An 11,551-nucleotide genomic window follows, 5' to 3' on the forward strand; every position below is an offset into this window, starting at 1 on the left:
TATTTTTTTACTTCTGTATAATAACTTGTAAGATTGTATCATAGTTTATCCTTTCTCCACTGTATTTGGATTATTTACAGTTTTTTTCCTTACAAATTGCGCTGCTGTTAAAGCTTTTGTCCCTGTCTCCTGGTTGCACATGTGCAGGAGTTTGTCTGGCATACACTCTCTTGCGTGTGTTATTTTCCAGGACGGTTGTATCCGTTTACATTCCCACCAGTGGTACACAACTGTTCGTGATGATCCACATCCTCTCCAATACTTGTTATCCCTACGTTTTGTTTTTTTTCCTTACCGGCTTCTAGGAATTCTTTTATATTTTGGGTAGTAACCTTTTGGTGTCCCTAACGTCCTCTCCCAGATTTTAACTACCCCCCCCCAGCCCCTTTCTTTTGGTATCTTTTGAACAGAACTTTAAATTTTTAGTTAGTTGAAGTTTTTAGTCTTTCAGAGTTAGCCCTTTTTTGTTGTAAGAAATCTTTCCCTATTCCAGATTCATAATTTCCTGTGCGTTCTTTTAAAAGTTGTAAATGTGGCCTTTCACGTTTAGGTCTCTAGTCCCCTGGGGTTGGTTTGGTGAATGGTGTAAGGTGGATTCAGTCTCACTTTTTCCAGCTGGAACAGCCCAGTGTCCCAGGACTCACAGGTGGTCTGTGGGCCCGCTCCCTTCCCGGTGCCTGGTTTGTCTGTCTCAGCCCCACGTTACCCATGTTTTCACAGCAGGTGGGGTGTTTTACCTTCTTCAAGCTGTGATCCTCACAAAACTGATTTAAATGTCGAGTCTGTGCTCATAGACAGTCAGGGCTTTCTTTTTACCATTCGTTGTAGTGAACATTTACTTTTGTAAAGAAAGTTGACTTTTTAGATTGTAAATCACAAGGCCGCTAGTTATAATTTAGTCTGTGTGAGAGTATTTTTTGGGGGGGGGGGGGCTTTTATTTATTTATTTATTTTTGCTGTGTTGGATCTTCATTTCTGTGCGAGGGCTTTCTCTAGTTGCGGCAAGCGGGGGCCACTCTTCATCGCGGTGCGCGGGCCTCTCACTATCGCGGCCTCTCTTGTTGCGGAGCACAGGCTCCAGACGCGCAGGCTCAGTAATTGTGGCTCACGGGCCCAGTTGCTCCGCAGCATGTGGGATCTTCCCAGACCAGGGCTCGAACCCGTGTCCCCTGCATTGGCAGGCGGATTCTTAACCACTGCGCCACCAGGGAAGCCCTGAGAGTATTTTTATACCCGTGTTTTTATGTGGAGTGTTTTCCCTTTTTTAAGGTAACCGTACTTTTCCGAAAATGCTGTACTGCAACTGGACTGGCGGTTATAAGTGGTCTACTGCTCTGGCTCTGAGGTAAGCTCTGTTTCTAGTAAGTCGGATGCGATTTGGATTTCGTTGGGGTTGGTGGGCTCTTCCAAGCTCCTCCTCCATCCACTCAGATCCTGCCATGTGTTAGGTAGACCATAGGGACAGCACTGTGGGGGGTTATTTAGGTGGTCAGACCAGTACCCTCGTGGAATTTAATGGCCCGTTGCTGGTTTTCCTCCCAAGATGCCTGCACATTCTAGAGGTGACTGTAGTCATTACTAGAGATCATTAGAACCAGTCAGTGGTTCCCATCCTGAGTGTACCGTGAATTAGTAAAATGACATATACTTTAAACTTGGTACCTTTATGATGTATATCTTTAATTTTCAGTAATTTTCTTCTTTATTACAAAAAATAATACATGCTCAGTACTGAAAACTGGAAAAAAATGAAAATGACAAAGAGAAACGTTGAAAATCACCTATAATTCCACCATTCAAACATAATTATAGACTTACAATTTTTACATAAAAATTTGCTTGTATTAGTTAAACTTTTCAACAGTTTGAAAAGAAAATTGTACCAGTTCTTCCCACCGGAGGGAAGGGCAGGTGGGGTGCTGGTTAAATGATTCCCTGATTAGGAAGGTGGGCATCCGCTGTTGGAGGTTTAGGGTAAGAGTCTGAGGTGGCCTGTGGCCTGTGGTGAGACGCGGGCAGGGCTTCTCAGCTTTGTCATTGTTGACGTTTGGGCCACGAATTCTCTGCTGTGGGGCATCCTGTGCGGAGCAGGATGTTCAGTAGCATCTCTGGACTCCATTTACTGGGTGTTAGCAGTCTCCCCAACCCCCGCTGAAGCTGTGAGAATCAAAAATGCCTCCAGGGGTGGCTGAGTGGCCCCTTGTCGGGAACCACTGCGTCAGGGTTTGGGCTGGGGAAGAGGAGGATCCTGCTGGCAGGAAGGCACAGCTGGAAAGTGAAAGACGGGTCCATGATAGAAAATTAGATGCAACGACAGTGATATTTGGTGACACCCAGCGTCTTTGTCAGCAGTGGTTCACATTCAAACTAACAGCCGACTTTCTGCTTTTCAACAAACTTTATTTTGGAATAATTTTAGATTTACAGAAAAGTTGCAAAGCTAGAGAGTTCCTGTACAGCCTTCACCCAGCTTCCCCAACATTGTTGACATCTTAAATTACCATGGCACATTTAATAGCTGATTTTTTAAAAATAAGAATAATTTTCTTCGCTGGGCTCAACATGGTTTCTTTGAGAATATTCACGGTGAATGTGATAACACCCAGTGTTTGCTTCTTGGTACTCGGGGTGAGGGATTGGAAGGGTGTAGATGAACCAGGGATGGACACGTGTTGATAACTATTGGAGCTGGGTCATGGGTGCTGTTCTCTTCTTTTTACCTTTTTTTTTTTTTTTTAAGTACCTGATTATTACTTTTTTTTTAAATTTTTTTATTTATTTATTTATTTTTGGCTGTGTTGGGTCTTCGTTTCTGTACGAGGGCTTTCTCTGGTTGCGGCAAGCGGGGGCCACTCTTCATCGCGATGCGCGGGCCTCTCACTATCGCGGCCTCTCTTGTTGCGGAGCACAGGCTCCAGATGCACAGGCTCAGTAGTTGTGGCTCATGGGCCCAGTTGCTCCGCGGCATGTGGGATCTTCCCAGACCAGGGCTCGAACCCGTGTCCCCGGCATTGGCAGGCAGACTCTCAACCACTGCGCCACCAGGGAAGCCCCCTTTTTACTTTTATATGTTTGGAATTTTTCATAATAAAAACTTTAAAAGAAATACAATGAGAAGTTGTCCGAATATTGTTAGATCTTAGAATTTGAAGGAACCTTAAAAGTCATTTATTCTGAACATGAAATTTTTAAACATGGGTGACTGACAGTGTTCACGACTTGATCTGAGCGGCCAGGTGGTGTTGGCTGCTTGGCGATGCCACCTTCGACCACCACGTTCCTGCACTGTTTGTAGGACTAGCCCCACTTTGCTCTCCTGGATGTGCCATTTCAAGGTTAAAAAAGCAACAAGCTTGATTTTCTTGAAAAGAGAAACATTAGATTTCATTACAGCTAAAAATTGTGTTTACTTTTGACAATTAAACGGTCTTGTTGCCCATGATTTTTTAGCGTTGTACATTTGTGAGATAGTCAGTGTGTCCTGATTAAGGGACCTTAATTTGATTTGAGGCCCTTTCCCACATGTGAGTTAGCGGTTACTGAGGCACAGTAATGCAGGCGCAGTCGGGGGGGCCGTTGATGGACTCCAGGCCTGTTTGCTGTTGCAGCATCACCCTTGGTGGGTTTGGAGCGGACCGCTTCTACCTGGGCCAGTGGCGAGAAGGCCTCGGCAAGCTCTTCAGCTTCGGGGGCCTGGGAATATGGACGCTGCTCGACGTCCTGCTCATTGGAGTCGGCTACGTGGGACCAGCGGATGGCTCTTTGTACATTTAGCTGCAGTTGCGCGCTTCAGAGAGGAGCAGTGCTTAGAAAACGGCCTCTTCCCTGTAGGAGTCCATGTGCCGTGAATGGTGTATGTGTATGTTTTTAATGTACAGCATCTGTACTCTGCCTGCCTTGATGAAGGTAAAATAAAAAACACTGAACTATGTTTATCTGGAATTCGTTTTTATTTGCCTGAAGCCTATTTTTTTTTCTGTGAAAAAATTTAAACTTACTTAAACTAGAAGAGCAACCTGTGCAGCGACTGAAAATCTGTTCAATTCGTAGACTTGAGTTTTATATTGCTTACCTCAAACTGTGCCACATGTATCTCCAGCCTGAGTGTCATCTGCCGTAAAAAGCTTTTCAGCTATAATTGCAGGAAGTGGGAAGTGTTACTCTTTATTATTCTTTAGCTAAATAAAATTATCTACCTGAATTTCAGTCATCTCTGAGTTTTGCAGTGTATTGTCTCTGTAGTCTGGTCTTCATATATGACTGTTTGAAGTAAACTGCAGAAATTTTGTGTCTGGTTCCTGTGATTGGAATTTTGTTAGTAATATAAAATGTTGCAAGAGTACTGGAAAATTAATAAAACTACAAGTTACTTTAAAAATTTTGCAGACTTCTTCCTGTTATGTTTTTTATATTAAAACATAATCTTGAATAATCCTAGCAACTTTTATTATTGAGAAGTAAAATGTTTATTTTTCAGGGCATTACTCCGTTCTAATAGATATATTCATAATTGGCTGGCTCATTAACACACAGTGGAAGTGTTAAAAAATGTGTTGGTGTGATAAATGGTTTTGAGTCTTTGTAAGATCTGTTGTAGACCCTTTCTTGGAAAGAAAAACATTTATTAATCCAAAAATATTTTTAATTAACTTTTTAAAATTCAAGTATAGTTGATTTACAGTGTTTCAGACTGATTCAGTTATGTTTATATGTGTATATATATATACACATATATGTATGTGTATTTTTTCATATTCTTTTCCATTGTAGGTTATAAGATATTGAATATAGTTTGCTGTGCTATACAGTAGGTCCTTGTTGGTTATCTCTTTTATATATAGTAGTGTGTGTATGTTCGTCCCAAATTCCCAATTTATCTCTCCCCACCTTTCTGCTTTGGTAACCATAAGTTTGTTTTCTATGTCTGTGAGTCTATTTGTTTTGTAAATAAGTTCGTTTGTATGATTTTTTTAGATTCCACATATAAGTGATATCGTATGATGTTTGTCTTTCTCTGTCTGACTTACTTCACTTAGAATGATAATCTCTAGGTCCATCCATGTTGCTGCAAATGGCATTATTTCATTTTTTTATGGCTGAGTAATATTCCATTGGATATATGTACCACATCTTCTTTATCCATTCCTCCATCAACTGACACTTAGCTATTGTAAATAGTGCTGCTATGAACTTGGCTATTGTATATAGTGCTGCTGTGAACATTGAGGTACATGTATCTTTCCAAATCAGGGTTTTCATCTTTCTGGTTATATGCCCAGGAGTGGGATTGCTGGATCATATGGTAACTCTATCTTTAGTTTTTTAAGGATGCTCCATACCATACTGTTCTCCATAGTGGCTGCACCAATTTATATTCCCACCAACAGTGCAAGAGGGTTCTCTTTTCTCCACACCCTCTCCAGCATTTATTATTTGTAGACTTTTTGATGATAGCCATTCTGACTGGTGTGAGGTGATACGTCATTGTAGTTTTCATTTGCATTTCTCTAATAATTAGTGATGTTGAGAATCTTTTTATGTGCCTGTTGGCCATCTGTATGTCTTCTTTGGAGAAATGGCTATTTAGGACTTCTGCCCATTTTTTTGATTGGGTTGTTTGATTTTTTGATATTGAACTGTATAAGCTGTTCGTATGTTCTGGAAAATATATACCTTGTTGGTTGCATCCTTTACAAATATTTTCTCCCAGTCCGTAGGTTGCCTTTTGGTTTTGTTTATGGTTTCCTTTGCTGTGCAAAAGCTTTTAAGTTTAATTAGGTCCCTTTTGTTTATTTTTGCTTTTGCTTTCATTACTTTAGGAGTAATTCCAAAAAAATATTGCTACAATTTATGTCAAAGAGTGTTCTGCCTATGTTTTCCTCTAGGAGTTTTATAGTATCTGATCTTACATTTAGGTCTTTAATCCATTTTGAGTTTATTTTTTGTGTATGGTGTTGGAGAATGTTCTGATTTCATTCTTTTACATGTAGCTGTCCAGTTTTCCCAGGACCACTTATTGAAGAGACTGTCTTTTTTTTTCATTGTATATTTTTGCCTCCTTTGTTGTAGATTAACTGACCATAAATGCAGGGGTTTATTTCTGGGCTTTCTATCCTGTTCCATTGATCTATGTGTCTGTTTTTGTGTTCAGTATCATACTGTTTTAATGACTGTAGCTTTGTAGCAAGTCAGGGAGCGTGATTCCTCCAGCTCCATTCTTCTTTCTTAAGATTGTTTTGGCTACTTGTTCTAGTTCTGTGAAAAATGCCATTGGTAATTTGACAGGGATTTCATTGAATGTATAGATTGCCTTGGGTAGTATAGTCATTTCAACAGTATTGATTCTGACAATCCAAGAACATGGTATATCTTTTCATCTGTTTGTGTGGTCTTCCATTTCTTTCATCAGCATCTTACAGTTTTCAGAGTATGGGTCTTTTGCCTCCTTAGGTAGGTTTATTCCTAGGTATTTTATTCTTTTTGATGTGATGATAAGTGGGATTGTTTCCTGAATTTCTCTTTCTGATATTTCATTGTTAGTGTATGGAAATGCAGCAGATTTCTGTGTATTAATTTTGTATCCTGCATCTTTACCAAACTTATTGATGAGCTCTAGTAGTTTTCTGGTAGCATCTTTAGAATTTTCTGTATATAGATCATGTCATCTGCAAACAGTGACAGTTTTCCTTCTTTTCCGATTTGGAATCCTTTTATTTCTTCTTCTTCTCTGATTACTGTGGCGAGAACTTCCAAAACTATGTTGAATAAAAGTAGTGAGAGTGGACATCCTTGTCTTGTTCCTGATCTTAGAGGGAATGCTTTCAGTTTTTCACCATTGAGAATGATGTTAGCTGTGTGTTTGTCATATATGGTCTTTATCATGTTGAGGTATGTTCCCTCTATGCCCACTTTCTGGTGAGTTATTACCATAAATGGATGTTGAATTTTGTCAGAAGCTTTTTTGCATCTATTGAGATGATCATATGTTTTTTATTCTTCAGTTTGTTAATAGGGTGTATCACGTTGACTGATTTGTGGGTATTGAAAAATCCTTGCATCTGAGGGATGAATCCCACTTGATATGTTGTATCATGCTTTTTAATATGTTGTTGAATTCTTTTTGCTAGTATTTCGTTGAGGATTTTTGCGTCTATGTTCATCAGTGATACCGGCCTGTAATTTTTTGTGTGTGCGTGTTATCTTTGGTTTTGGTATCAGGGTGATGTTGGCCTCATATAATGTGTTTGGCCGCGTTCCTTCCTCTGCAATTTTTTGGAATAGTTTCAGAAGGATAGGTGTTAACTCTTCTCTAAATGTTTGGTAGAATTCACCTGTGAAGCCATCTAGTCCTGGTCTTTTGTTTGTTGGGAGTTTTTAAATCACAGATTCAATTTCAGTACTCGTGATTGGTCTGTTCATATTTTCTATTTCTTCCTGGTTCAGTCTTGGGAGGTTGTACCTTTCTAAGAATTTGTTCATTACTTCTAGGTTGTCCATTTTATTGACATACAGTTGTTTGTAGTAGTCTCTCATGATCCTTTGTATTTCTGTGGTGTCAGTTGTAACTTTTCTCCTTTTTTGTTTTTGATTTTATTAATGTGGGCCCTCTCCCTTTTTTCTTGATGAGTCTAGCTAAAGGTTCATCAATTTTGTTTCTCTTTTCAAAGAAGCAGCTTTTAGTTTTGTTGATCTTTTCTATTTTTTTTTAATCTGTATTTCATTTATTTCTGCTCTGATCTTTATGATTTCTTTTACTAAGTTTGGGTTTTGTTTTTCTTTCTCTAGTTGCTTTAGGTGTAAGGTTAGGTTGTTTACTTGAGATTTTTCTTGTTTCCTGAGGTAAGCTGGTAACACTATAAACTTCCCTGTTAGAACTGCTTTTGCCGCATCTCATAGGTTTTGGATTATTGTGGTTTCCTTTTTGTGTGTCCCTAGGTATTTTTTGATTTCCTCTTTGATTTCTTCAGTGATCCACTGGTTGTTTAGTAGCATATTGTTTAGCTTCCACGTGTTTGTGTTTTTTGCAAGTTTTTTCTTGTGGTTGAGTTCTAGCCTCATAGCGTTGTGGTCGGAAAAGATGGCTGATACTCAATTTTCTTGAATTTACCGAGGCTTGCTTTGTGACTCAGTATATGATCTATCCTGGAGAATGTTCCATGTGCAGTTGAAAAGAATGTGTATTCTCTTGGTTTTTGGTGGAGTGCTCTATAAATATCAGTTAAGTCCATCTGGTCTAATGTGTCATTTGAGGCCTGTGTTTCCTTATTGATTTTCTGTCTGGATGATCTGTCCATTGATGAAAGTGGGGTGTTAAAGTCCCCCACTATTATAATGTTACTGTCAGTTTCTCCCTTCATGGCTGTTAGCATTTGCTTTATTGAGGTGCTCCTGTGTTGGTTGTATATATACTTACAATTGTTATATCTTCTTTTTGGATTGATCCCTTGATCATTATGTAGTGTCCTTCTTTGTCTCTTGTAACAGTCTTTATTTTAAAGTCTGTTTTGTCTGATAGGAGTATTGCTACTCCAGCATTCTTGTGATTTCCATTTGCATCCCCTCACTTTCAGTCTGTATGTGTCTCTAGGTCTGAAGTGGTTCTCTTGTAGACAGCATATATACGGGTCTTGTTTCTGTATCCATTCAGTCTATTTCTTTTGGTTGGAACATTTAGTCCCTTTACATTTAAGGTTATTATTGATATGTATTTTATTTTCATTAATTGTTTTGGATTTGTAGGTCTTTTTGAGTTTTAATAACTATTTCCCTAGACACATTTACAAATTTTTAACATTTTCCCCTTAAAATTGGGTATCTGAGTGTTACTTTTTAAACATCTGTGTCAGTAGCCAGCAGACTTAACCAGGCCATCAGATCTTTAGCTATAAAATATTTTTTGAGAATATCTCCATAAATCTCAGGTGACAAAAACATGTTTCTTCACCAGAATAAATTACAGTTTACCTGAAAAAGGAACTGAATTATTTGGTGCAATAACTTGCCCTTTAGGAATCAAGAATCTTGTCTGTGCAGGTGTGTGTTGGTCTGGTTGAGTAGCAGTTCCAGCTCTGGCCACTAGGTGGGGCATCCCCATTACCATTGCTTTCCCATCATATTCCCAGAAACAGCCAGTCTTGACTTGTTTTTTCCCCCGGGAGCCTGAGCCTGGGCACAGAGCAGGGCTGCACTTCCAGGTGGGCAGCCCAGTTTGCACGGGACTTTCTTTTCTAAAGACAGCACACTTTCTTACCCGACATGGGTACATGAGACTCTTGGCTGAGCTGGTATTTCTTTAGAGGAGGACCTGTTCCTGCCAGGAAGCAGCCCCTTTGCTAATTATAATAAAGATTTCCCCAGAATCCCCTCAGTAGTCGGCTCCACGTAGAAGAGGATCTCCACTGCTGTGCTCCCACACAAGGAGGAGCGGGGGAGTGATGGGAATTGCTTGCTGGCTGTTCCTGGTGTTCATGGGAGAGGTATGTATCTTGACCGTTGACCATCTGTATGCTTTATGGCCTGAGTTAAACAACGAAACTCCAGCATTTGAAAGGCGAAAGCTGAAATGATTCTGAATCCACAAGAGGAGATGGATGAACTTGTTCCTAAATCCTAAGGAAGTTTTTATATGGTGATAGTCTTTGGAACCTAAAGGATGTAAGCAAATGGGGATTCTTCCTATCAAGGATTTGATGGAGCTGATGGCCTCAGAGAGCTAGCAGGAAGATGAAGAGATTCCCAAATTTATGAGTGAGGAACTCACATGTGTCCCTAAAAGGAAGTGTAACAGAACTACATGTTCAAAGGGCACCAGAGAGGGTGGATGTAATCTCTAGCCAATTCCATGAGCCTCTGCTGGCAGCAAACTGTCTTGTTTGGGTCTGACCTTTAGGCTCTATTCCCGTGTGCTGGGAGCTCAGATCAGAGGCTGTGAGATGGGGAAGCTTGTCACAGGCTGGGAACCGTATTAGTCACCAACCTCTGTTGACGGTTCTCTGGAAATTGAGAATTTATCACTGCCGCATGCTGTGTGTCATTACTTTGTCTTATGAATGGCTGCCTTGCTTTGTCAGCATTCTTCTTCCACTTGCCCCAGTAACTCCTGGTGGGCAGGTGCTGTGTTATTTATTTCTCCCCCGTCGTCCCCAGCACAGTGTTGTGCACACAGTGGCCCTCATATTTGCTGAGTGAGTTAATGCCATGGGTGTCTTGCAGGTACTGAAGCACCTGAGTGGGATTCTGGGCCCTGGCAGTTGAGGTGGCTGCAGGGTGGTAATATACAGAAATTGGCTCTAACTAAATATTGGCCGTAGCACCACGTGAATCCGATTCCTGCAGATTGCTGGGGAGCAACTGGTTTATGGTGCTTATAAAAAGAGATTTTTAAAAGGTTTTATGCTTCAGGATTTAAAAATGTAAAATTGTCTTCTCTGTGCCACACAACTTTGTTTCCCTATACTTTTTAAATACTTTGTGCCAGAATTGAATTTATTTTTGGCACATCATCAAGTAAGGAATTTGCAAGTGATTCTAATTCATCCCGTAAGCGATGAGTGGAAAACAGCTCTCCTTTTCAAATACATCAGGAGAGCTTAAAAATGCAGGCGGATTCCTTCACTCACGCTCTCAAGCTTCCCCTCTGTCCAGGCCATAGCGTGTGAAGTGTCACAAGGATATTAGAGGGTTTGCAACTTGGTATAAATTCTTGGATTTAAAGTATTGAAATTATCTTCTATAAACATGCTTTTATGTGAAATGAAGCCTTGATTGAGACACTTGGGCGTCATTTACTAAGAGGCTCCAGGAGAGCAGGACTCTGGTTCTCTGCTGTACCCCAGCTGTGAGAGCCCACAGTAGGTAGGCACACAGTAGGTGCACAGTGACTATTTGTTCGATGAATGAATAATGGGGAATCTCCTGGAGTAAGCTAAAGACCTAAATGTATTGCTAAGAGTTTCTGGGTAGAGTGGAGAGAGCAGGTGGGTCACAACATCTCCCTTTTCAAACACTCAGTGACATGAACACAGTAGTTAAACTGGAGCCTCCTTACCACAAAGAACAAGCAAACGAATAAGCCCAGCAGCAAACAAGGAAAAAGGCAACCAAATAAAAATCATCTAAAAATGACAAGAGAAGAAAAAAGATTATTGCTCAGGTGTGCCAGGCTCCTCCTGCAAATGGTCTTGGTGAGTCAGCAAAATCCAGGAACTCTGACTCACAAGAGTGACTAGTTGGGAGAAGAGGGATATCCTTATCTTTTCCTGTTACTTCAGGGGGTGGGGTGTGTGAAAAGGGCTGTTGAGGAGAAACTGATGAGAGGACTGACTCTGATGGAAGTGGGGGTTTCATGCTGAGCCAGAGAACGGATCCAGAGCCCAGGATGGCCCCCAGGGGTCATGACATCACCTCCTACCCAGGGGACAGGAAACCTTGCTGGGGACATTTTGAAAACCTTAGTGAAGAGGCCGGAGACCAGATATTCTAGCAAAAATAGTCTCAGTTGAGCTCTTCCCTGCCTTGCCTCTGGCTATCACGCTCCCGAACATTCAGTAGG

General features: G+C 40.6%; 1 protein-coding gene across 19 annotated transcripts in view; it reads left to right on the plus strand.

Moving 5' to 3' along the window:
- The window catches only part of TM2D3 (TM2 domain containing 3), a 190,475-nt gene that overhangs the window by 7,976 nt on the left and 170,948 nt on the right, over positions 1 to 11,551 (plus strand). For 17 of the 19 annotated variants that reach the window (XR_014242799.1, XR_014242800.1, XR_014242801.1 and 14 more), the window contains one exon: positions 1,270 to 1,345. Coding sequence is in view for 10 of the 19 variants with exons in the window: in XM_082386103.1 (XP_082242229.1) it covers positions 1,270 to 1,345 (76 nt within the window). In the remaining 9 variants the exon portion in view is untranslated. Of the gene's footprint in view, positions 1 to 1,269; positions 1,346 to 3,608; positions 3,932 to 11,551 lie in introns of those variants that run through there. The other 2 variants (XM_082386108.1, XM_082386102.1) reach the window with 1 other exon arrangement.

This window comes from Balaenoptera borealis (assembly GCF_965194805.1).
Source record: "Balaenoptera borealis genome assembly, chromosome: 3".
NCBI lineage: Eukaryota > Metazoa > Chordata > Mammalia > Artiodactyla > Balaenopteridae > Balaenoptera > Balaenoptera borealis.